General features: G+C 48.1%; 1 protein-coding gene across 1 annotated transcript in view; it reads left to right on the top strand.

Annotated features, from left to right (window-relative positions):
* The window catches only part of ctif (CBP80/20-dependent translation initiation factor), a 179,628-nt gene that overhangs the window by 80,119 nt on the left and 72,273 nt on the right, over positions 1-27,236 (top strand). Inside the window, exon 8 of the mRNA XM_045692788.1 lies at positions 20,345-20,421. Within this exon, the coding sequence (XP_045548744.1) occupies positions 20,345-20,421 (77 nt within the window). The remainder of the gene's footprint in view (positions 1-20,344; positions 20,422-27,236) is intronic.

Here is a 27,236-nt window from a genome sequence, read left to right as displayed (position 1 = left end):
GGTTTTTGATATAAATATGAACTTGATTGAACAAAACATGCATGTATTGTATAACATAATGTCCTAGGGTTGTCATCTGATGAAGATCATCAAAGGTTAGTGCTGCATTTAGCTGTCTTCTGGGTTTTTGTGACATTATATGCTAGCTTGAAAAATGGGTGTCTGATTATTTCTGGCTTGGTACTCTGCTGACATAATCTAATGTTTTGCTTTCGTTGTAAAGCCTTTTTGAAATCGGACAGTGTGGTTAGATTAACGAGAGTCTTGTCTTTAAATAGCTGTAAAATAGTCATATGTTTGAGAAATTGAAGTAATAGGATTTTTAAGGTTTTGAAAATCGCGCCACAGGCTTCAAGTGGCTATTACGTAGGTGGGACGAATTCGTCCCGCCTAGCCCAGAGAGGCTAAAGAAACCAAATAATAAAAAGAAATCAACTCTTTCCATTCCTGCCAAGAGAGAATGGCATCTCTATCACATTTTTCACCGTGAGCTGACGAGGCGGCAGACAGAAAAAGGGACTTCGTATAGCCCTACATTGAGAGTTTTTTGTTTCTCTTCTTAAGTTATTGCTTTTGGAGAGAGATTTAATAAGCATCAATAAGCAGAGAGGGAACAAGGGAGTTTTGGGCTTTGTGAATGAAGCTGACGCTAGCGTCCCACCTGCGGGATACACTCGCCAACAGCCAGTGAAATAGCAGGGCGCCAAATTCAAAACAACAAAAACAACAAAAATCTCATAATTCAAATTTCTCAAACATACAACAACTATTATATCCCATTTTAAAGATACACTTCTTGTTAATCCAACCGCACTGTCCAATTTCAAAAAGGCTTTACGGCGAAAGCATAACATTAGATTATGTTAGGACAGTGCCTAGACATGAAAAACCACACAGCCATTTTCCCAGCAAGGAGAGGCGTCACAAAACCCAGAAATACAGCTAAAATTAATCACTAACCTTTGATGATCTTCATCAGATGGCACTCATAGGACTTCATGTTACAGAATACATGTATGTTTTGCTCAATAAAGTTCATATTTATATCCAAAAACCCCATTTTACATTGGCGTGTAATGTTCAGAAATGTTTTGCCTTCCAAAACCCCCGGTGAATGAGCACATCAATTTACAGAAATACTCATCATAAACGTTGATAAAATATACAACTATTATTCAAAGAATTATAGATACATTTCTCCTTAATGCAACCACTGTGTCAGATTACAAAAAAGCTTTACGGCGAAAGCAAACTTTGCAATAATCTAAGTACAGCGCTCAGACACCAAAAGAAGCCATACAGATAGCCGCCATTTTGGAGTCAACAGAAGTCACAAATAACATTATAAATATTCACTTACCTTTGATGATCTTCATCGGAATGCACTCCCAGGAATCCCAGTTCCAGAATAAATGTTTGTTTTGTTCGATAAAGTTCATCTTTATGTCCAAATACCTCCATTTTGTTCACGCGTTCAGTGGAGTAATCCAAATGCACTGTGCTCGCGCAGTTAGTTCAGACAAAGTCAAAAAGTTATATTACAGTTCGTAGAAACATGTCAAACAATGTATAGAATCAATCTTTAGGATGTTTTTATTATAAATCTTCCATAATATTCCAACCGGACGATTCCTTTGTCTTCAGAAATGAAAAGGAACACACCTAACTCTTACGGGAATGCGCGAGATTGAGCTCATGTCATTTTCTCAGTCATCTGACTCCATATGCTCTTATTCTCTTCCCATTCACAGTAGAAGCATGAAACAATGTTCTAAAGACTGTTGACATCTAGTGGAAGCCTTAGGAAGTGCAAAATGACCCCATTGACACTGTGTATTAGATAGGCAATCACTTGAAAAACTACAAACCTCAGATTTCCACACTTCCTGGTTGGATTTCTTCTCTGGTTTTTGCCTGCCATATGAGTTCTGTTATACTCACAGACATCATTCAAACAGTTTTAGAAACTTCAGAGTGTTTTCTATCCAAATCTACTAATAATATGCATATCCTACCTTCTGGGCCTGAGTAGAAGGCAGTTTACTACGGGCACGCTTTTCATCCGGACGTCAAAATACTGCCCCCTACCCCGATGAAGTTAATCTAGCAGGATCATTACACAGTGAGGTTAGAGGTAGTCGGGATTGGAATTCCTCTCCGCCTCCACATTGTAACCTGGCCATGGAGCATCACGATCATGTGCAGAGAGTAGAGACGTGACAGGAACAGAACACGTATTGTGACGCTTGTCCCTCTCAGCTCAACCCAGTATGGGGAGGTCTGACTTTCAGGGGTTTTCTGCCTGGTATTTCTGATGGGGGATTGGCTATTGTAGGAATTCAGAATTATTTTGTCATGTGTGCATGACATGCTCTGTCCCTATCCAAACACCAGCAGCATACCACGCTGTATCCCACTGCTGGGTTGCTTCTGAAGCAAAGCAGGGTTGGTCTTGATCGGTGCCTGGATGGGAGACCAGATGCTGCTGGAAGTGGTGTTGGAGGGCCAGTAGGAGACACCTTTTCCTCTGGTCTAAAAAATATAAAAGAAGTGATTGGGGACATTGCCCTGTGTAGAGTGTCATCTTTCCAATGTTTCGTTAAACGGGTTTCCTGACTCTGTGGTCAGTCTGTCCCTTTCTACCTGTTTGTCTGGTCCTCCCCTCACAGTCTGCAGCCTGAGTCTGCAGCCTGAGTCTGCAGCCTGAGTCTGCAGCCTGGGTCTCTGGCTTTGCTCCTCTGCTCACGTAACACAAGGTTATACTATGAGAGAGACGAACTACAGTGTTTCTTATCAAGTCGCTGGGTAGATAGTGTTCACTAAAGACGCAGGTCTTTATATGTTTTACACATGACATTGTGTCATTCCGAACTTTATCCTCAACTGATTTTATCAGCTATACCCTGTCTGTCGGCTACCTGAGCAGGTCTGCATGGAAGAGTGGGACATACCCTGTCTGTCAGCTACCTGAGCAGGTCTGCATGGAAGAGTGGGACATACCCTGTCTGTCGGCTACCTGAGCAGGTCTGCATGGAAGAGTGGGACATACCCTGTCTGTCGGCTACCTGAGCAGGTCTGCATGGAAGAGTGGGACATACCCTGTCTGTCGGCTACCTGAGCAGGTCTGCATGGAAGAGTGGGACATACCCTGTCTGTCGGCTACCTGAGCAGTTCTGCATGGAAGAGTGGGACAAAATCCCTTTACAGTGACGTGAGACTGACCAACAACTACAGGAAGCGTTTGGTTGGAGTCGTTGCAGCTAAAGGTGGCACAACCAGTTATTGACTGTAAAGTGGGCAATTACTTTTTCACACAGGGGAATTGGTTGTTGCATAACTTTGTTTATTAAATAAAGTAAGTACTTGTTTCCTTTATCTAATATCAGGTTATTTATGTAATATCAGGTCCTTTATCTAATATTAGGTTATTTATCTAATATCAGGTTATTTATGTAATATCAGGTTCTTTATCTAATATCAGGTTCTTTATCTAATATCAGGTTCTTTATCTAATATCAGGTTCTTTATCTAATATCAGGTCCTTTATCTAATATCAGGTTCTTTATCTAATATCAGGTTCTTTATCTAATATCAGGTCCTTTATGTAATATCAGGTTCTTTATCTAATATCAGGTCCTTTATCTAATATCAGGTTCTTTATCTAATATCAGGTTCTTTATCTAATATCAGGTCCTTTATCTAATATCAGGTCCTTTATCTAATATCAGGTTCTTTATCTAATATCAGGTTCTTTATCTAATATCAGGTTCTTTATCTAATATCAGGTTCTTTATCTAATATCAGGTTCTTTATCTAATATCAGGTTCTTTATCTAGTATCAGGTTCTTGTAATATCAGGTTCTTTATCTAATATCAGGTTCTTTATCTAATATCAGGTTATTTATCTAATATCAGGTTCTTTATCTAATATCAGGTTCTTTATCTAATATCAGGTTCTTTATCTAATATCAGGTTCTTGTAATATCAGGTTCTTTATCTAATATCAGGTTCTTTATCTAATATCAGGTTCTTGTAATATCAGGTCCTTTATCTAATATCAGGTTCTTTATCTAATATCAGGTTCTTTATCTAATATCAGGTTCTTTATCTAATATCAGGTTCTTTATCTAATATCAGGTTCTTTATCTAATATCAGGTTCTTTGTCTAATATCAGGTTCTTTATCTAATATCAGGTTCTTTATCTAATATCAGGTTCTTTATCTAATATCAGGTTCTTTATCTAATATCAGGTTCTTTATCTAATATCAGGTTCTTTATCTAATATCAGGTTCTTTATCTAATATCAGGTTCTTGTAATATCAGGTTCTTGTAATATCAGGTTCTTGTAATATCAGGTTCTTGTAATATCAGGTTCTTGTAATATCAGGTTCTTTATCTAATATCAGGTTCTTTATCTAATATCAGGTTATTTATCTAATATCAGGTTCATTATCTAATATTAGGTTCATTATCTAATATTAGGTTATTTATCTAATATCAGGTTATTTATCTAATATCAGGTTATTTATCTAATATCAGGTTCATTTATCTAATATCAGGTTATTTATCTAATATCAGGTTCTTTATCTAATATCAGGTTCTTGTAATATCAGGTCCTTTATCTAATATCAGGTCCTTTATCTAATATCAGGTTCTTGTAATATCAGGTTCTTTATCTAATATTAGGTTCTTTATCTAATATCAGGTTCCCTTTATCTAATATCAGGTTCTTGTAATATCAGGTTCTTTATCTAATATTAGGTTCTTTATCTAATATCAGGTTCCCTTTATCTAATATCAGGTTCTTGTAATATCAGGTTCTTTATCTAATATTAGGTTATTTATCTAATATCAGGTTCTTTATCTAATGTCAGGTTCTTTATCTAATATCAGGTTCTTTATCTAATATCAGGTTCTTTATCTAATATCAGGTTCTTTATCTAATATCAGGTTCTTTATCTAATATCAGGTTCTTTATCTAATATCAGGTTCTTTATCTAATATCAGGTTCTTTATCTAATATCAGGTTCTTTGTCTAATATCAGGTTCTTTGTCTAATATCAGGTTCTTTGTCTAATATCAGGTTCTTTATCTAATATCAGGTCCTTTATCTAATATCAGGTCCTTTATCTAATATCAGGTCCTTTATCTAATATCAGGTCCTTTATCTAATATCAGGTTATTTATCTAATATCAGGTTCTTTATCTAATATCAGGTTCTTTATCTAATATCAGGTTCTTTATCTAATATCAGGTTCTTTATCTAATATCAGGTTCTTTATCTAATATCAGGTTCTTTATCTAATATCAGGTTCATTATCTAATATCAGGTTCTTTGTCTAATATCAGGTTCTTTGTCTAATATCAGGTTCTTTGTCTAATATCAGGTTCTTTGTCTAATATCAGGTTCTTTATCTAATATCAGGTTCTTGTAATATCAGGTTCTTTATCTAATATCAGGTTCTTTATCTAATATCAGGTCCTTTATCTAATATCAGGTTCTTTGTCTAATATCAGGTTCTTTATCTAATATCAGGTTCTTTATCTAATATCAGGTTCTTTATCTAATATCAGGTCCTTTATCTAATATCAGGTTCTTTATCTAATATCAGGTTCCCTTTATCTAATATCAGGTTCTTCATCTAATATCAGGTTCTTTATCTAATATTAGGTTTTGGTTGAACATCTGATAACATTATGTATCAAAAATTGAGAAAATCTGAAAGGGGGAAAATACTTTTCACAGCACTGCATGTTACCATTTTCCTATAGGCTTTATGCTACTATTTTCCTATCAAGTCTGGTCTGAATGAGGCTGGAGAGAAACCTTACGTTTCTCATCAAATGTTTATTTATTTATTTTAATCTGCACCGATGACAGGTTTTGAAGAATGCTATTCCAGCAAAAAATGCCATCTGTCTGAAAGTCTGAAAGCTGCTCAAGGGGATAACATCTATATATAAACAAAACTCTTGTTTGAATATTGAAACGTTTTTTCCCCCTATTTCTTAAAACTCTTAAGTTATGATGGAAAGAGTCACAACAGATTTTCATGCAAACCCCAAATCTCCCTCGCTAATGTTTCTCTAAATATTGATGTTTTCCCCCTCTAGCTTTGATGACTAAGTATACTGGAGTTGAGACAGTCACCTACCTGGTAACCATCTGGAAGCTGGATTACAGCTAATGATATCCTACAGGAAAACAACAGTAGCTAAACATGCAGCTCTACCCCTCGTTCTCCCTCTTTTCCTCTCCACCCTCCCTCTTTTCCTCTCCTCCCTCCCTCTTTTCCTCTCCTCTCTCCCTCTTTTCCTCTCCACCCTCCCTCTTTTCCTCTCCACCCTCCCTCTTTTCCTCTCCTCCCTCCCTCTTTTCCTCTCCTCCCTCCCTCTTTTCCTCTCCTCCCTCCCTCTTTTCCTCTCCACCCTCCCTCTTTTCCTCTCCTCCCTCCCTCTTTTCCTCTCCTCCCTCCCTCTTTTCCTCTCCTCCCTCCCTCTTTTCCTCTCCACCCTCCCTCTTTTCCTCTCCACCCTCCCTCTTTTCCTCTCCTCCCTCCCTCTTTTCCTCTCCTCCCTCCCTCTTTTCCTCTCCTCCCTCCCTCTTTTCTCTCCTCCCTCCCTCTTTTCCCCCCTCTCTCTTTTCCTCTCCTCCCTCTCTCTTTTCCTCTCCTCCCTCTCTCTTTTCCTCTCCTCCCTCCCTCTTTTCCTCTCCTCCCTCCCTCTTTTCCTCTCCTCCCTCCCTCTTTTTCTCTCCTCTCTCTTTTCCTCTCCTCCCTCTCTCTTTTCCTCTCCTCCCTCTCTCTTTTCCTCTCCTCCCTCCCTCTTTTCCTCTCCTCCCTCTCTCTTTTCCTCTCCTCCCTCCCAGTTTTCCTCTCCTCCCTCCCTCTTTTCCTCTCCTCCCTCTTTTCCTCTCCTCCCTCCCAGTTTTCCTCTCCTCCCTCCCTCTTTTCCTCTCCTCCCTCCCTCTTTTCCTCTCCTCCCTCCCTCTTTTCCTCTCCTCCCTCTCTCTTTTCCTCTCCTCCCTCTCTCTTTTCCTCTCCTCCCTCCATCTTTCCTTTGAGCCCCTGGCTCAGAGCATTCTCTGGAGTTAACCACTTAAATCCTGAATGAAGCAGACTTATTGGGAATGAACATTATTGGCACTAATCAGAGTGTATTTCCCATTGAAGCAAACTACACTGGTATCTCCTCTGCTTGCCCACCTGTATTTCTTGGTGTATGCCTCTTCAACTGACCTGGAATCAGGGATATTGATTGGATGGCCACGTTGTGTTGGCTGTCTGGTAGTCTCTTCATACAGCCACTGTGTAGACCCATGAGTTTGGCTGAGGAAGATGATCTCTCTGTGTCCCTTTATCTTGCCCACCCCAGCATGGTGGAGCTATCTTCCCGTCTCCTCTCTCCTCCTCTCAGTCCCCAGGGCAGAGCTCTCTTCCCCTCTCCTCTCTCCTCCTCTCAGTCCCCAGGGCAGAGCTCTCTTCCCCTCTCCTCTCTCCTCCTCTCAGTCCCCAGGGCAGAGCTCTCTTCCCCTCTCCTCTCTCCTCCTCTCAGTCCCCAGGGCAGAGCTCTCTTCCCCTCTCCTCTCTCCTCCTCTCAGTCCCCAGGGCAGAGCTCTCTTCCCCTCTCCTCTCTCCTCCTCTCAGTCCCCAGGGCAGAGCTCTCTTCCTCTCTCCTCCTCTCAGTCCCCAGGGCAGAGCTCTCTTCCCCTCTCCTCCTCTCAGTCCCCAGGGCAGAGCTCTCTTCCCCTCTCCTCCTCTCAGTCCCCAGGGCAGAGCTCTCTTCCCCTCTCCTCCTCTCAGTCCCCAGGGCAGAGCTCTCTTCCCCTCTCCTCTCTCCTCCTCTCAGTCCCCAGGGCAGAGCTCTCTTCCCCTCTCCTCTCTCCTCCTCTCAGTCCCCAGGGCAGAGCTCTCTTCCCCTCTCCTCTCTCCTCCTCTCAGTCCCCAGGGCAGAGCTCTCTTCCCCTCTCCTCTCTCCTCTTCTCAGTGCCCAGGGCAGAGCTCTCTTCCCCTCTCCTCTCTCCTCCTCTCAGTCCCCAGGGCAGAGCTCTCTTCCCCTCTCCTCTCTCCTCCTCTCAGTCCCCAGGGCAGAGCTTTCTTCCCCTCTCCTCCTCTCAGTCCCCAGGGCAGAGCTCTCTTCCCCTCTCCTCTCTCCTCCTCTCAGTCCCCAGGGCAGAGCTCTCTTCCTCTCTCCTCCTCTCAGTCCCCAGGGCAGAGCTCTCTTCCTCTCTCCTCCTCTCAGTCCCCAGGGCAGAGCTCTCTTCCCCTCTCCTCTCTCCTCCTCTCAGTCCCCAGGGCAGAGCTCTCTTCCCCTCTCCTCTCTCCTCCTCTCAGTCCCCAGGGCAGAGCTCTCTTCCCCTCTCCTCTCTCCTCCTCTCAGTCCCCAGGGCAGAGCTCTCTTCCCCTCTCCTCTCTCCTCCTCTCAGTCCCCAGGGCAGAGCTCTCTTCCCCTCTCCGCTCTCCTCCTCTCAGTCCCCAGGGCAGAGCTCTCTTCCTCTCTCCTCCTCTCAGTCCCCAGGGCAGAGCTCTCTTCCCCTCTCCTCTCTCCTCCTCTCAGTCCCCAGGGCAGAGCTCTCTTCCCCTCTCCTCTCTCCTCCTCTCAGTCCCCAGGGCAGAGCTCTCTTCCCCTCTCCTCTCTCCTCCTCTCAGTCCCCAGGGCAGAGCTCTCTTCCCCTCTCCTCTCTCCTCTTCTCAGTCCCCAGGGCAGAGCTCTCTTCCCCTCTCCTCTCTCCTCCTCTCAGTCCCCAGGGCAGAGCTCTCTTCCCCTCTCCTCTCTCCTCCTCTCAGTCCCCAGGGCAGAGCTCTCTTCCTCTCTCCTCTCTCCTCCTCTCAGTCCCCAGGGCAGAGCTCTCTTCCCCTCTCCTCTCTCCTCTTCTCAGTCCCCAGGGCAGAGTTCTCTTCCTCTCTCCTCTCTCCTCTTCTCAGTCCCCAGGGCAGAGCTCTCTTCCTCTCTCCTCCTCTCAGTCCCCAGGGCAGAGCTCTCTTCCTCTCTACTCCTCTCAGTCCCCAGGGCAGAGCTCTCTTCCCCTCTCCTCTCTCCTCTTCTCAGTCCCCAGGGCAGAGCTCTCTTCCCCTCTCCTCTCTCCTCCTCTCAGTCCCCAGGGCAGAGCTCTCTTCCCCTCTCCTCTCTCCTCCTCTCAGTCCCCAGGGCAGAGCTCTCTTCCCCTCTCCTCTCTCCTCCTCTCAGTCCCCAGGGCAGAGCTCTCTTCTCCTCTCTCCTCTTCTCAATCCCCAGGGCAGAGCTCTCTTCCCCTCTCCTCTCTCCTCTTCTCAATCCCCAGGGCAGAGCTCTCTTCCCCTCTCCTCTCTCCTCCTCTCAGTCCCCAGGGCAGAGCTCTCTTCCCCTCTCCTCTCTCCTCTTCTCAGTCCCCAGGGCAGAGCTCTCTTCCCCTCTCCTCTCTCCTCCTCTCAGTCCCCAGGGCAGAGCTCTCTTCCTCTCTCCTCCTCTCAGTCCCCAGGGCAGAGCTCTCTTCCCCTCTCCTCTCTCCTCTTCTCAATCCCCAGGGCAGAGCTCTCTTCCCCTCTCCTCTCTCCTCCTCTCAGTCCCCAGGGCAGAGCTCTCTTCCTCTCTCCTCTCTCCTCTTCTCAGTCCCCAGGGCAGAGCTCTCTTCCCCTCTCCTCTCTCCTCCTCTCAGTCCCCAGGGCAGAGCTCTCTTCCTCTCTCCTCCTCTCAGTCCCCAGGGCAGAGCTCTCTTCCCCTCTCCTCTCTCCTCTTCTCAGTCCCCAGGGCAGAGCTCTCTTCCCCTCTCCTCTCTCCTCCTCTCAGTCCCCAGGGCAGAGCTCTCTTCCTCTCTCCTCCTCTCAGTCCCCAGGGCAGAGCTCTCTTCCTCTCTCCTCCTCTCAGTCCCCAGGGCAGAGCTCTCTTCCTCTCTCCTCCTCTCAGTCCCCAGGGCAGAGCTCTCTTCCTCTCTCCTCCTCTCAGTCCCCAGGGCAGAGCTCTCTTCCTCTCTCCTCCTCTCAGTCCCCAGGGCAGAGCTCTCTTCCTCTCTCCTCCTCTCAGTCCCCAGGGCAGAGCTCCCTTCTCCTCTCCTCCACACACACATGTATCCAATCAGACTCCACCAATCAGAGCCCAGCACCCCGTCGCCCCCCCAGCAGCAGTAACTTAGTAAAACAGAAAAAAAACGTCAGTTTGAAATAAATACCAGCAACATGAAAGTGGAACTGACAGCGTTTTAGCAACATGAAATCTTATTCAAATCTGTTCGTATACTCCCCAGGGAGAATGAAGCCTTTTTTTAAATGATATATACATATACGTGTGTGTGTGTGTGTGTGTGTGTGTGTGTGTGTGTGTGTGTGTGTGTGTGTGTGTGTGTGTGTGTGTGTGTGTGTGTGTGTGTGTGTGTGTGAGATTTGAAAATTCTATAGCAATATAGAGTGGGAAAATGGCCGTGTGTTTGGACAATTAACAGACAGGGCAGTAAATTAAAATAAACGGTGCACCATAGCCAATCAGAGCTACAGTAGGTTTATATGCAAATAAGCCATTTGCCACACGGGCAGTGAAGTGTTGCCAACAATATTTAGTGACTTTTCAGACCCCCTCCGGCGACTTTCATTGGTAACAAATTCAGGTACTTACACGGACCTGCCATCATTCACTTTGAAATGGACTAGGTGTTTACAGGCAGCAGCAACAGCACGACCAGATCATAAAACTCATTCACCAAAACACACCTCAATGCATTTCTGCAAATATGGAAATACCACGGGAAGATAGGCTATCCAGGCTGCATCACATCCGGCCCTGATTGGGAGTCCCATAGGGCGGTGCACAATTGGCCCAGCGTCGTCCGGGGTAGGCCGTCATTGTAAATAAGAATTTGTTCTTTTAACTGACTTGCCTTGTTAAATAAATAAATAAATCTCTCCCTCAGTTGCCTATAAACGTCAACAACAGGAATAACTAATGTTATCCAGAGTGAGATGAGCCACCATCTAGCGAGGGAACAGTAAATAAACCCTCTCTCACTTCTTCAGATAATAGTTGGCCGTCAAAATGTTACTGATAAACGATGTGGAACAGTAGCCTGCTCGTCCTTCTGCAGCGTATGGCCTGCCAGTGCACGCTCGTCCTTCTGCAGCGTATGGCCTGCCAGTGCACGCTCGTCCTTCTGCAGCGTATGGCCTGCCAGTGCACGCTCGTCCTTCTGCAGCGTATGGCCTGCCAGTGCACGCTCGTCCTTCTGCAGCGTATGGCCTGCCAGTGCACGCTCGTCCTTCTGCAGCGTATGGCCTGCCAGTGCACGCTCGTCCTTCTGCAGCGTATGGCCTGCCAGTGCACGCTCGTCCTTCTGCAGCGTATGGCCTGCCAGTGCACGCTCGTCCTTCTGCAGCGTATGGCCTGCCAGTGCACGCTCGTCCTTCTGCAGCGTATGGCCTGCCAGTGCACGCTCGTCCTTCTGCAGCGTATGGCCTGCCAGTGCACGCTCGTCCTTCTGCAGCGTATGGCCTGCCAGTGCACGCTCGTCCTTCTGCAGCGTATGGCCTGCCAGTGCACGCTCGTCCTTCTGCAGCGTATGGCCTGCCAGTGCACGCTTGTCCTTCTGCAGCGTATGGCCTGCCAGTGCACGCTTGTCCTTCTGCAGCGTATGGCCTGCCAGTGCACGCTTGTCCTTCTGCAGCGTATGGCCTGCCAGTGCACGCTTTTGTGCTTCTGCAGCGTATGGCCTGCCAGTGCACGCTTTTGTGCTTCTGCAGCGTATGGCCTGCCAGTGCACGCTTGTCCTTCTGCAGCGTATGGCCTGCCAGTGCACGCTCGTCCTTCTGCAGCGTATGGCCTGCCAGTGCACGCTTGTCCTTCTGCAGCGTATGGCCTGCCAGTGCACGCTCGTCCTTCTGCAGCGTATGGCCTGCCAGTGCACGCTTGTCCTTCTGCAGCGTATGGCCTGCCAGTGCACGCTTGTCCTTCTGCAGCGTATGGCCTGCCAGTGCACGCTCGTCCTTCTGCAGCGTATGGCCTGCCAGTGCACGCTCGTCCTTCTGCAGCGTATGGCCTGCCAGTGCACGCTCGTCCTTCTGCAGCGTATGGCCTGCCAGTGCACGCTCGTCCTTCTGCAGCGTATGGCCTGCCAGTGCACGCTTGTCCCAACACACGTTTTGACAACTGAATGGGATCTTGCCTGCCTGCCCCGCTCATTTGATCAATGCCAAATAGATTTGATTGACAACTAAGAGATATGCTAACTGTGGATAACATAGCTAGCTAGCAAAGTGATTGACAAGTGTTGCTAGGTAACGAAATCACAGCTGCGTCTCTAGCTGTAGCCACCGAAACATATGGGATGGGGGGGGGAAGTTGGACACCCGTCCAATGATATCCTCCCAGCAGCTAGCTAGCTAACGTTAGGCTCAATGTGTTTTTAGGTTGCTACATAAATAGATAAGTAGCCTATTAGCCACGTTATGACTGACTTGTGATCATTTCCCTTGAACGTTTGATTGTATTGACATAACCAAGGCTGAGAACATTTGTCATTTAGCGTGAAACAGTGCATCCCGAATGGGTGGAGGCAGCAAACAATGTACCAGGTATTCTAGCTGTGATTTACAACCTGATAGAATGTATTGGTGAATTATATTAATCATGTATTGAACTGCATCCATCTATTCTGCCAACAATGCCTTAGTGTATGTCATGGAACGCTGAGTCAAATAGAACCTGTTTTTAAAACCTCTTATAAAGTTGCTTTTGTAACATAAACTGTAGGTGTGGTCAAGAAACACTGGCATATTTTATCAACTGACCCAGCTTTACCGGCCGGATTTACTTATTGTGTATAGGAGAGGTCGCAATTTATGCGATAAATTGGTTCTTGCCAACTGCCAGTCACAAAAGAAAATCAGCCAGGCTCTTTTACGCCCTCTACCAAATGGTAGCTATAAATGCAGAGGATGCGCACAGTGCAACAACATGATGAAGTGTGAATATTTCTGCCACCCACACACAGGAAAACAGTTTCAAATAAATGATATCATTACGTGCTCCACCACCCATGTTATTTACATTATTAAATGTCTATGTGGGCTGTGCTATGTCGGTAAGACCTCCCGTTCTCTCAAACAGACAATTAGTGAACATAAAAGTTCAATCAGGAGAAACGACAGGGATTATCCAGTCGCAGTACATTTTAATGACCTAAAACATGACATTTCTACCTTTTAGATTTTGTGGCATAGAGAAAGTTAAGATATCAGACAGGGGAGGTGATATTAATAATACTCTGAGTAAAAGAGAATGTTTTGGGATTTTCACCCTCCAGACATTATTTCCTAAAGGACTTAATGATGAAACATGAATTATGTGCCTATTTAAGATTACTCTGAAGTTTTCCGTACGATGTACCCAATGATTAATGAAAACTTGCTAAGTCCTCATTGTGGTTTTATGGACGTGTTCGGTACGGCTTGTCTATACACTTTTGTAATGTTTGTGAAATGCATATTGTTATGTTTGGTAGCACTTATTTATTTTTCCTTTGCCTCCAACCCCTTTCCATGCGTGGAACGGATGTGGGTGGGGCTAGGTCTACATAGAGGTGCTGTTTTCAGAAAATTCACAAAAGCTCTGACGAAGGCCTTGAGGCCGAGACGTAAAGCTCTGACGAAGGCCTTGAGGCCGAGACGTAAAGCTCTGACGAAGGCCTTGAGGCCGAGACGTAAAGCTCTGACGAAGGCCCTGAGGCCGAGACGTAAAGCTCTGACGAAGGCCCTGAGGCCGAGACGTAAAGCTCTGACGAAGGCCTTGAGGCCGATACGTAAAGCTCTGACGAAGGCCTTGAGGCCGAGACGTAAAGCTCTGACGAAGGCCTTGAGGCCGAGACGTAAAGCTCTGAGGAAGGCCTTGAGGCCGATACGTAAAGCTCTGACGAAGGCCTTGAGGCCGAGACGTAAAGCTCTGAGGAAGGCCTTGAGGCCGATGCGTAAAGCTCTGACGAAGGCCTTGAGGCCGAGACGTAAAGCTCTGACGAAGGCCTTGAGGCCGATACGTAAAGCTCTGACGAAGGCCTTGAGGCCGATACGTAAAGCTCTGACGAAGGCCTTGAGGCCGATGCGTAAAGCTCTGACGAAGGCCTTGAGGCCGAGACGTAAAGCTCTGACGAAGGCCTTGAGGCAGAGACGTAAAGCTCTGACGAAGGCCTTGAGGCCGAGACGTAAAGCTCTGACGAAGGCCTTGAGGCCGAGACGTAAAGCTTAATAAATATCAGTGATACTATCAAGAGCAGTGTGCGGTTTCCTTTTTCCTTCATCCTGTTTCAACTGTTGCCATGCACCTGCAATAAGATTGCTCAGATGTGCGAGTGCCTTTTGAATTTTGGAACATAAACTGGGAATTTGATATTTTTGACTGATATTATGATTGTTTCATATCTGCGAAGTAATTAAAACGCTGTCAGTTCCACTTTATTAGTTCAAACCTCTCAGACAGACTGTGTTTTTAAATGTGTAACTTTAAGTAGTGTGATGAAGGTGTTTCAGTGCAGGTGAATGGCTCAGTGCTCTGTGTGTCTCTGTTACGCCAAGTATAATCCCCGTGTGTCTGGGGGCTGGGTGGCTTCATACACAATATACACAATACACACACAATACACACTCTCTCTCTCTCACTCTGTGTCTTTCTGTGTTGCTCTGTCCAACTCTCTCTCTCTCTCTCTCTCTCTCTCTCTCTCTCTCTCTCTGCTGGCCTAGGGGACTCTGAGAGGGAAGGAACCCAAGTCTGTTCAATTCAGATCCAGATCATTCAGAAAGAAATGGAACTTTCCAGACCTCTGAGCCCAGACTGGAAAGTTCCACTTCTTTCTGAATGGATCTGAACTGACCTGGGTTCAAATACTATTAGAAGTCATTTCAAACACTTTAGCTGTGCTTGATTGAGCAATGAAACTAATAATCTCAAAAGTGCAAACCCTGCTCATCTGGCACTCCAGGCAGGCTAAAGCAAACAGTAATAGGATTTGAATGATGTTATTAATTAATATGAAGTGTAGATGAAGGGGATGAGACAGGTTGAGACATGGATTGTGTATCTGTACCATTCAGAGGGTGAATGGGCAAGACAAAATATTTAAGTTCCTTTGAACAGGGTATGGTAGTAGGTACCAGGCGCAACAGTTTGGGTCAAGAAATGCAACGCTGCTGGGTTTTTCACACTCAAACAGTTTCCTGTGTGTATCAAGAATGGTCCACCACCCAAAGGACATCCAGCCAACTTGGAGTCAACATGGGGACAGCATCCCTGTGGAACGCTTTCGACCAGCGTCCATGCCCCAACGAATTCAGGCTGTTCTGAGGGCAAAAGGGGTTGAAACTCAATATTACATGTTTTGTATTGAATTGTGTTACTGGTGACAAGCATCAGCATCACCCTTGTGTGACTGTAAAGCCTACGAGTATTGGGTATGTTTATATGGTTCTGCTCTACCCTGGCTGGCTCTGACATGGTTCTGCTCTACCCTGGCTGGCTCTGACATGGTTCTGCTCTACCCTGGCTGGCTCCTCTGGCTCTGACATGGTTCTGCTCTACCCTGGCTGGCTCCTCTGGTTCTGACATGGTTCTGCTCTACCCTGGCTGGCTCCTCTGGCTCTGTTATGGTTCTGCTCTACCCTGGCTGGCTCTGACATGGTTCTGCTCTACCCTGGCTGGCTCTGACATGGTTCTGCTCTACCCTGGCTGGCTCTGACATGGTTCTGCTCTACCCTGGCTGGCTCCTCTGGCTCTGACATGGTTCTGCTCTACCCTGGCTGGCTCCTCTGGCTCTGACATGGTTCTGCTCTACCCTGGCTGGCTCTGACATGGTTCTGCTCTACCCTGGCTGGCTCTGACATGGTTCTGCTCTACCCTGGCTGGCTCCTCTGGCTCTGACATGGTTCTGCTCTACCCTGGCTGGCTCTGACATGGTTCTGCTCTACCCTGGCTGGCTCTGACATGGTTCTGCTCTACCCTGGCTGGCTCATCTGGCTCTGACATGGTTCTGGCTCTGCGGCACGCCTGTTGACTGAAGTGCAAATAAAGTGTGGGGCTGAGGGTGTCTGCCTGCCCCAGCAGAGTGGGGGATTAAAGTGAGGGTGTCTGCCTGCCCCAGCAGAGTGGGGGATTAAAGTGAGGGTGTCTGCCTGCCCCAGCAGAGTGGGGGATTAAAGTGAGGGTGTCTGCCTGCCCCAGCAGAGTGGGGGATTAAAGTGAGGCCGTCTGCCTGCCCCAGCAGAGTGGGGGATTAAGGTGAGGGTGTCTGCCTGCCCCAGCAGAGTGGGGGATTAAAGTGAGGGTGTCTGCCTGCCCCAGCAGAGTGGGGGATTAAAGTGAGGGTGTCTGCCTGCCCCAGCAGAGTGGGGGATTAAGGTGAGGGTGTCTGCCTGCCCCAGCAGAGTGGGGGATTAAAGTGAGGGTGTCTGCCTGCCCCAGCAGAGTGGGGGATTAAGGTGAGGGTGTCTGCCTGCCCCAGCAGAGTGGGGGATTAAAGTGAGGGTGTCTGCCTGCCCCAGCAGAGTGGGGGATTAAAGTGAGGGTGTCTGCCTGCCCCAGCAGAGTGGGGGATTAAAGTGAGGCCGTCTGCCTGCCCCAGCAGAGTGGGGGATTAAAGTGAGGGTGTCTGCCTGCCCCAGCAGAGTGGGGGATTAAAGTGAGGGTGTCTGCCTGCCCCAGCAGAGTGGGGGATTAAGGTGAGGGTGTCTGCCTGCCCCAGCAGAGTGGGGGGATTAAAGTGAGGGTGTCTGCCTGCCCCAGCAGAGTGGGGGATTAAGGTGAGGGTGTCTGCCTGCCCCAGCAGAGTGGGGGATTAAGGTGAGGGTGTCTGCCTGCCCCAGCAGAGTGGGGGATTAAGGTGAGGGTGTCTGCCTGCCCCAGCAGAGTGGGGGATTAAGGTGAGGGTGTCTGCCTGCCCCAGCAGAGTGGGGGATTAAGGTGAGGGTGTCTGCCTGCCCCAGCAGAGTGGGGGATTAAAGTGAGGGTGTCTGCCTGCCCCAGCAGAGTGGGGGGATTAAAGTGAGGGTGTCTGCCTGCCCCAGCAGAGTGGGGGATTAAGGTGAGGGTGTCTGCCTGCCCCAGCAGAGTGGGGGATTAAGGTGAGGGCGTCTGCCTGCCCCAGCAGAGTGGGGGATTAAAGTGAGGGCGTCTGCCTGCCCCAGCAGAGTGGGGGATTAAGGTGAGGGTGTCTGCCTGCCCCAGCAGAGTGGGGGATTAAGGTGAGGGTGTCTGCCTGCCCCAGCAGAGTGGGGGATTAAGGTGAGGGCGTCTGCCTGCCCCAGCAGAGTGGGGGATTAAAGTGAGGGTGTCTGCCTGCCCCAGCAGAGTGGGGGATTAAAGTGAGGGCGTCTGCCTGCCCCAGCAGAGTGGGGGATTAAAGTGAGGCCGTCTGCCTGCCCCAGCAGAGTGGGGGATTAAGGTGAGGGTGTCTGCCTGCCCCAGCAGAGTGGGGGATTAAAGTGAGGGTGTCTGCCTGCCCCAGCAGAGTGGGGGATTAAAGTGAGGGTGTCTGCCTGCCCCAGCAGAGTGGGGGATTAAAGTGAGGCCGTCTGCCTGCCCCAGCAGAGTGGGGGATTAAGGTGAGGGTGTCTGCCTGCCCCAGAGTTGGGGTTTCCAGTTTTTCCTGTGCAGACGCTGCTGATGGGAAGATAACAGTGCTGGAGCCACATGGTACCATACCACCACAATGCAGAGAGAGCCTGTGGTCACACACAGTCACACTGCAGAGAGAGCCTGTGGTCACACACAGTCACACTGCAGAGAGAGCCTGTGGTCACACACAGTCACACTGCAGAGAGAGCCTGTGGTCACACACAGTCACACTGCAGAGAGAGCATGTGGTCACACACAGTCACACTGCAGAGAGAGCATGTGGTCACACACAGTCACACTGCAGAGAGAGCCTGTGGTCAGACACAGTCACACTGCAGAGAGAGCCTGTGGTCAGACACAGTCACACTGCAGAGAGAGCCTGTGGTCACACTGCAGAGAGAGCCTGTGGTCACACTGCAGAGAGAGCCTGTGGTCACACTGCAGAGAGAGCCTGTGGTCACACACAGTCACACTGCAGAGAGAGCTTGTGGTCACACACAGTCACACTGCAGAGAGAGCCTGTGGTCACACTGCAGAGAGAGCCTGTAGTCACACACAGTCACACTGCAGAGAGAGCCTGTGGTCACACACAGTCACACTGCAGAGAGAGCCTGTGGTCACACACAGTCACACTGCAGAGAGAGCCTGTAGTCACACACAGTCACACTGCAGAGAGAGCCTGTGGTCACACACAGTCACACTGCAGAGAGAGCCTGTGGTCACACACAGTCACACTGCAGAGAGAGCCTGTGGTCACACACAGTCACACTGCAGAGAGAGCATGTGGTCACACACAGTCACACTGCAGAGAGAGCCTGTGGTCAGACACAGTCACACTGCAGAGAGAGCCTGTGGTCAGACACAGTCACACTGCAGAGAGAGCCTGTGGTCACACTGCAGAGAGAGCCTGTGGTCACACTGCAGAGAGAGCCTGTGGTCACACTGCAGAGAGAGCCTGTGGTCACACACAGTCACACTGCAGAGAGAGCTTGTGGTCACACACAGTCACACTGCAGAGAGAGCCTGTGGTCACACTGCAGAGAGAGCCTGTAGTCACACACAGTCACACTGCAGAGAGAGCCTGTGGTCACACACAGTCACACTGCAGAGAGAGCCTGTGGTCACACACAGTCACACTGCAGAGAGAGCCTGTAGTCACACACAGTCACACTGCAGAGAGAGCCTGTGGTCACACACAGTCACACTGCAGAGAGAGCCTGTAGTCACACACAGTCACACTGCAGAGAGAGCCTGTAGTCACACACAGTCACACTGCAGAGAGAGCCTGTAGTCACACACAGTCACACTGCAGAGAGAGCCTGTGGTCACACACAGTCACACTGCAGAGAGAGCCTGTGGTCACACACAGTCACACTGCAGAGAGAGCCTGTGGTCACACAGTCATGTAGAGTAGACCAGAAGGCTAAACTGAAAAACCTAACCTCTATCAAATAAAAAAGATGGCGGATGTGCTTCTGGGTGTTTATTTACAGAGTGAATCCAGAAGAAAAACAACAGTACTGCCATCCAAAGTATCCGGTATGGGACAGATAAAAACAATGGTGCTCCATCAACAGCTCAATCCAAAATGGTTCCCCCCTTGAACTGAGAGAGGCTCCTTTTGTAGGGGAAGGCCCTCCCATCAGAACATACCCAGCACTAATTCATTAAGCAATTCCCTTCATCAAGCCTACATTTTACACTCAGCTAAACATGCTGAATTATATACATTGCAACACGTTTCTCATGATACAATATACCAATATAACACGTTTAGAAAATCCCATCCCTACTGACATGGAGTAGGAATAAAGTGTGAAATGTCTGTACTAAGAGACGTTAACGGTCGACCCACATTGTTAACGGAGCAGGGAGGCGCCATGAATGTGTGTCAGTGTACCAAACGCTGCCCGCGGGCCAGTGACTGACTTCTCCGTCACACACACACACAGTCACACACAGTCACACTGCAGGTGTTTAAACTCACATTCTACAGTCATTCACACCCGAAATGCCAACTCACTTGCCTGACGACTCAACTTGAATTTAATTCCGGCGCTCTATCGATCGCTACATACATTCAGTCTGAAACTGCCATCCTACAGTATAAGTATTCTGTGTGACTTTAAAATGAAGACACTGTAAAAAAAAGAATATACATGTTTTATCAGCGATTGGATCAAATCTAACCAATCAGAGTTGACAATTTCATGTAGGCCAGCCAGGATAGAGCAGAACCATGTAGGCCCAACCCATTGGTTTCTGGGACAAATCAGAGCGGTTAGAATGTGTTCGCATTCTAGAAATCGTCGGGGAGGAAAGCAAATCCAGACTCAACGTAGAGAAGAAACGTCAGTTGGCATGAGCAATGTAGATGGGTTGCCAGGCAACCAACCCACCACATAAATATTAAAATATATTATATATTAAAATGCCATTTTATATGATATATTATATATTAAAATACATTATATATTAAAATACATTATATATTATATATTAAAATACCATTTTATCCACATATTACTCAGATGTACACACACGCTATGCACACACCTTATCAACACTTTTACACATACACCCTTCCTCAGCCATCCTACTCCTCACACTTGTAGTTCCGCATCTGTAACCAAGGCAACACCAGACAGACGGACCAGTCTTGACTGACAACAACCATACTGTACCACTGTTTAATGGATGAAGTTGTGCCTGTAGACTACACACTCTGTTCGCGTACTGTGACTTGCTTTAGATAAGTGTTTGCTAGTTCTCTCTCTGTCTCTGCAGGGTTTCCCGCCCCTGCCTAATGAAGCAGAGATCGCTCACACCAAAAAGCTCTTCCGACGCAGGAGGAACGACCGACGGTAAGCACGCACACACACACACACACACACACACACACACTCCCCTCCTGGAACGTTGTTGCCACGCTGATGAAACACTGTCAGCCCAGAACCCTTAACTCTTCTCTCCAGCCAAAGCAACGTCAAAGCAGGAATGCTCCTGGTCCAAGACTCTCTCACACATAGACAGAACAGGCAGAAAAGTCTTCTCGTCTCTGGTCTGTGTGTCTGAGTCTAATTGTCTGCGTCTCAAAGGTTTTTAGTATTGCACTATATGGGGAATAGGGTGCAATTTTGGATGCAAATGCTGTCATCCCCAATCACACGTGACTGTCGACATGAGCCTCTCTGAGTTCTCTCTCACAGCAGCGTTCAACGTTCCTTCACTCAATTAAATGAGTTTAATCGCAGTTTAATCTGCTTAAAATGTCTCCCGCTGCATGACGTCAGTGGAAAGTTCTCCCCTGTTGCTAAGAAACAACGGAGAAAGAAAATATTTGGGTGTCTGACTGTGAAAGGAGGAACGTTGAGAGAGAGATTTTACTGACTCTTTCTTCTCTTCTATTTCTATCCTTTCTTCTTTTTTTAAAAGCAGCGTTAGGTAATTGATTTCAAACAGTGATTGTGTGTTTTTTGTTGTGGGTTATATAGCTGTGGTTAGATTGTAATGTTGCCTGTGGATCAGTTTCTGCTGTGGTTTGTCTTGTACTACTGCATGGTCGTTTGACTTAGTTGTTGCTGAACATAATGGCTATGATTTACTTTTTAAAGATTGACTGATGAAGAAGACTGCAGTTCTATGGCTCTGTGTTGTACATACTGGGGTTGTGCAGCATACCGTATGTACCTTCTCAAAATACCCTCGGTATGATTTTCCAAATCCATTTAGAATAAAGGTTAATATTAGATCAACCTGGTAGTATATAAAGCAGGTATCTTTCATCATTTCACCTGTTAAGTTTCATCATTAAAAATAACCTAACGCTACTAGTTTCCCAAAACCACTTAATGCCAGTCACGTGTTTTTAAAATGTCTTTTTTTAATTTTTAACAAAGAACCACAATTAGCAAAATGTGAGGCGAGTCACTCCTGCAGCCCAACTTACGTGAGGCGATCAAGTTATCATGTTTAGGGTCATGTATAACATGCCCAGTCGCCTATTATCTTGTCTACCGTGGCTAGAAGAAGAGGCGTTCATGACTTTGAAAGAGGGGTCTCAAAGGAGCATGGGGGGTTTAAAGTGCGCAGATCTCAACTCAATTGAACATTTCTGGGAGATTCTGGAGGTGCTAGACAGCGTTTTCCACCACCTTTAACATTTCTGGGAGATTTTGGAGGTGCTAGAGACAGCGTTTTCCACCACCTTTAACATTTCTGGGAGATTCTGGAGGTGCTAGAGACAGCGTTTTCCACCACCTTTAACATTTCTGGGAGATTCTGGAGGTGCTAGAGAGACAGCGTTTTCCATCACCTTTAACATTTCTGGGAGATTCTGGAGGTGCTAGACAGCGTTTTCCACCACCTTTAACATTTCTGGGAGATTCTGGAGGTGCTAGACAGCGTTTTCCACCACCTTTAACATTTCTGGGAGATTCTGGAGGTGCTAGACAGCGTTTTCCACCACCTTTAACATTTCTGGGAGATTCTGGAGGTGCTAGAGACAGCGTTTTCCACCACCTTTAACATTTCTGGGAGATTCTGGAGGTGCTAGACAGCGTTTTCCACCACCTTTAACATTTCTGGGAGATTCTGGAGGTGCTAGAGAGACAGCGTTTTCCATCACCTTTAACATTTCTGGGAGATTCTGGAGGTGCTAGACAACGTTTTCCACCACCTTTAACATTTCTGGGAGATTCTGGAGGTGCTAGACAGCGTTTTCCACCACCTTTAACATTTCTGGGAGATTCTGGAGGTGCTAGACAGCGTTTTCCACCACCTTTAACATTTCTGGGAGATTCTGGAGGTGCTAGACAGCGTTTTCCACCACCTTTAACATTTCTGGGAGATTCTGGAGGTGCTAGAGACAGCGTTTTCCACCACCTTTAACATTTCTGGGAGATTCTGGAGGTGCTAGACAGCGTTTTCCACCACCTTTAACATTTCTGGGAGATTCTGGAGGTGCTAGAGAGACAGCGTTTTCCATCACCTTTAACATTTCTGGGAGATTCTGGAGGTGCTAGACAACGTTTTCCACCACCTTTAACATTTCTGGGAGATTCTGGAGGTGCTAGAGACGGCGTTTTCCACCACCTTTAACATTTCTGGGAGATTCTGGAGGTGCTAGACAGCGTTTTCCACCACCTTTAACATTTCTGGGAGATTCTGGAGGTGCTAGACAGCGTTTTCCACCACCTTTAACAAAGCACGGGTCATAATCATTTGTTGGCTGAACTGTTTGGACGCTACAGGCGATTTTGTGAGAATTACCGAATTTTTTTCGGGATGTCTCATGGTCTGACGAACACCGCTCTGTCACCGTTCACCACAGATGCAGAGTGTTACATCGGGGGGATGTGGTGGATTGAGACACATCCAATGTAAAAAAACAACTGTTCTCTAGCTTAAACTGACAGGTTTTTATGGGGATGTTTTTATTATGCTAATTAGATTTCCGCTGGGGCGCAGGCATCGACCTTAGGGTGTTAACTGGAATGATACTTTCTGCGGTGCTGAGGCTCTCAGAGCAGGACTCTCCAGTCCCAACCAGAGAGCTGACACAGAGAGGGCAGACACAGAGAGAGGGCAGACACAGAGAGAGGGCAGACACAGAGAGAGGGCAGACACAGAGAGAGGGCAGACACAGAGAGAGGGCAGACACAGAGAGAGGGCAGACACAGAGAGAGGGCAGACACAGCGAGAGAGAGGGCAGACACAGCGAGAGAGAGGGCAGACACAGCGAGGGCGAGGGCAGACACAGCGAGGGCGAGGGCAGACACAGCGAGGGCGAGGGCAGACACAGCGAGGGCGAGGGCAGACACAGCGAGGGCGAGGGCAGACACAGCGAGGGCGAGGGCAGACACAGCGAGAGAGAGGGCAGACACAGCGAGAGAGAGGGCAGACACAGCGAGAGAGAGGGCAGACACAGCGAGAGAGAGGGCAGACACAGAGAGAGGGCAGACACAGAGGGCTGACACAGAGAGAGAGCTGACACAGAGAGGGCGAGGGCAGACACAGCGAGGGCGAGGGCAGACACAGCGAGGGCAGACAGAGAGCAGCACAGTATCACAGAGCTGGGAGTGACGGGAGGTTCAGCCAAGGGGTGGGCTCCATTGCCCCAACCAATCGTTACACACACACACACACACACACACACACACACACACACACACACACACACACACACACACACACACACACACACACACACACCAGGGTTGGGCTCAATACCAATTGAAGGCAGTCAATTCAGGAAGTGATTTGAATTTAATATTCAGAAATGTATAATTATCTTTTTATAAATAGCTTCTACTTTTCAGTTTATTGAGAAGTTATTGAAAATAAATGACTTTCATTTTTGTTTACTTCCAGAATTGACTGCCTTGGATTGGAATTGAGTCCAACCCTTACACACATACACAGACATCTTCAGGCCTCCACTGCCCCAACACTCCTCAAACGCCTGACCCAGTCTTTTCTGCTTCTCTAACGCCTGACCCAGTCTTTTCTGCTTCTCTAATGCCTGACCCAGTCTTTTCTGCTTCTCTAACGCCTGACCCAGTCTTTTCTGCTTCTCTAACGCCTGACCCAGTCTTTTCTGCTTCTCTAACGCCTGACCCAGTCTTTTCTGCTTCTCTAACGCCTGACCCAGTCTTTTCTGCTTCTCTAACGCCTGACCCAGTCTTTTCTGCTTCTCTAACGCCTGACCCAGTCTTTTCTGCTTCTCTAACGCCTGACCCAGTCTTTTCTGCTTCTCTAACGCCTGACCCAGTCTTTTCTGCTTCTCTAACGCCTGACCCAGTCTTTTCTGCTTCTCTAACGCCTGACCCAGTCTTTTCTGCTTCTCTAACGCCTGACCCAGTCTTTTCTGCTTCTCTGACGCCTGACCCAGTCTTTTCTGCTTCTCTGACGCCTGACCCAGTCTTTTCTGCTTCTCTAACGCCTGACCCAGTCTTTTCTGCTTCTCTAACGCCTGACCCAGTCTTTTCTGCTTCTCTAACGCCTGACCCAGTCTTTTCTGCTCCTCTAACGCCTGACCCAGTCTTTTCTGCTCCTCTAACGCCTGACCCAGTCTTTTCTGCTCCTCTAACGCCTGACCCAGTCTTTTCTGCTAATCTGACGCCTGACCCAGTCTTTTCTGCTTCTCTAACGCCTGACCCAGTCTTTTCTGCTTCTCTAACGCCTGACCCAGTCTTTTCTGCTTCTCTAACGCCTGACCCAGTCTTTTCTGCTTCTCTAACGCCTGACCCAGTCTTTTCTGCTTCTCTAACGCCTGACCCAGTCTTTTCTGCTTCTCTAACGCCTGACCCAGTCTTTTCTGCTTCTCTAACGCCTGACCCAGTCTTTTCTGCTTCTCTAACGCCTGACCCAGTCTTTTCTGCTTCTCTAACGCCTGACCCAGTCTTTTCTGCTTCTCTGACGCCTGACCCAGTCTTTTCTGCTCCTCTGACGCCTGACCCAGTCTTTTCTGCTTCTCTGACGCCTGACCCAGTCTTTTCTGCTCCTCTGACGCCTGACCCAGTCTTTTCTGCTTCTCTGACGCCTGACCCAGTCTTTTCTGCTTCTGACGCCTGACCCAGTCTTTTCTGCTTCTCTGACGCCTGACCCAGTCTTTTCTGCTTATCTGACGCCTGACCCAGTCTTTTCTGCTTCTCTAACGCCTGACCCAGTCTTTTCTGCTTCTCTGACGCCTGACCCAGTCTTTTCTGCTTATCTGACGCCTGACCCAGTCTTTTCTGCTTCTCTGACGCCTGACCCAGTCTTTTCTGCTTCTCTAACGCCTGACCCAGTCTTTTCTGCTTCTCTAACGCCTGACCCAGTCTTTTCTGCTTCTCTAACGCCTGACCCAGTCTTTTCTGCTTCTCTAACGCCTGACCCAGTCTTTTCTGCTTCTCTAACGCCTGACCCAGTCTTTTCTGCTTCTCTAACGCCTGACCCAGTCTTTTCTGCTTCTCTAACGCCTGACCCAGTCTTTTCTGCTTCTCTAACGCCTGACCCAGTCTTTTCTGCTTCTCTAACGCCTGACCCAGTCTTTTCTGCTTCTCTCTTCATATCCTCCCTTATTACTTCATTTTCTTTCTCACTGCTTTTGCTGGAGTTGCTACAGTCTTGTCTCGCAACATTTTCTGCACTTCTAGCTTCTGCCTTCTGTCTCTAGAAACAGTACGGTCTCTCCCCCTCCCAGATCTTGTCATGGGGCCAAGCCCAGCTCCCAGCATGCCGTGCAGTAGTATTAAGTTGTGTGACAGTGTGTTTGATTGAACCGCCTGGCCACGGCCCTGACTGCATCATAATGTTGAATATGCATCAGTCTTGGTTCATTCCTAGTATTAAAGCTTTGGCATTCATTCCATGAATTAACATAGAGCCAGGAGACTGCTATTAATGTGATGGCTTTCCACTCCAGGATATGGAAAAGGAGCCATGCAGGAAGAAAAAAGAGACAGAACTACAGTAAAACAATAAGAAGTAACCCCTGTGAGTGAGAGTGGTCCAGCCAGCATTAACCCCTGTGAGTGAGAGTGGTCCAGCCAGCATTAACCCCTGTGAGTGAGAGTGGTCCAGCCAGCATTAACCCCTGTGAGTGAGAGTGGTCCAGCCAGCATTAACCCCTGTGAGTGAGAGTGGTCCAGCCAGCATTAACCCCTGTGAGTGAGAGTGGTCCAGCCAGCATTAACCCCTGTGAGTGAGAGTGGTCCAGCCAGCATTAACCCCTGTGAGTGAGAGTGGTCCAGCCAGCATTAACCCCTGTGAGTGAGAGTGGTCCAGCCAGCATTAACCCCTGTGAGTGAGAGTGGTCCAGCCAGCATTAACCCCTGTGAGTGAGAGTGGTCCAGCCAGCATTAACCCCTGTGAGTGAGAGTGGTCCAGCCAGCATTAACCCCTGTGAGTGAGAGTGGTCCAGCCAGCATTAACCCCTGTGAGTGAGAGTGGTCCAGCCAGCATTAACCCCTGTGAGTGAGAGTGGTCCAGCCAGCATTAACCCCTGTGAGTGAGAGTGGTCCAGCCAGCATTAACCCCTGTGAGTGAGAGTGGTCCAGCCAGCATTAACCCCTGTGAGTGAGAGTGGTCCAGCCAGCATTAACCCCTGTGAGTGAGAGTGGTCCAGCCAGCATTAACCCCTGTGAGTGAGAGTGGTCCAGCCAGCATTAACCCCTGTGAGTGAGAGTGGTCCAGCCAGCATTAACCCCTGTGAGTGAGAGTGGTCCAGCCAGCATTAACCCCTGTGAGTGAGAGTGGTCCAGCCAGCATTAACCCCTGTGAGTGAGAGTGGTCCAGCCGGCATTAACCCCTGTGAGTGAGAGTGGTCCAGCCGGCATTAACCCCTGTGAGTGAGAGTGGTCCAGCCGGCATTAACCCCTGTGAGTGAGAGTGGTCCAGCCGGCATTAACCCCTGTGGGTGAGAGTGGTCCAGCCAGCATTAACCCCTGTGGGTGAGAGTGGTCCAGCCAGCATTAACCCCTGTGAGTGAGAGTGGTCCTGCCAGCATTAACCCCTGTGAGTGAGAGTGGTCCAGCCAGCATTAACCCCTGTGAGTGAGAGTGGTCCAGCCAGCATTAACCCCTGTGAGTGAGAGTGGTCCAGCCAGCATTAACCCCTGTGAGTGAGAGTGGTCCAGCCAGCATTAACCCCTGTGAGTGAGAGTGGTCCAGCCAGCATTAACCCCTGTGAGTGAGAG

Source organism: Salmo salar, chromosome ssa13 (assembly GCF_905237065.1).
Source record: "Salmo salar chromosome ssa13, Ssal_v3.1, whole genome shotgun sequence".
Classification (NCBI taxonomy): Eukaryota; Metazoa; Chordata; class Actinopteri; order Salmoniformes; family Salmonidae; genus Salmo; species Salmo salar.
Note: the sequence above shows the minus strand (reverse complement) of the source record. Positions and strands in the feature narration are given on the sequence as shown.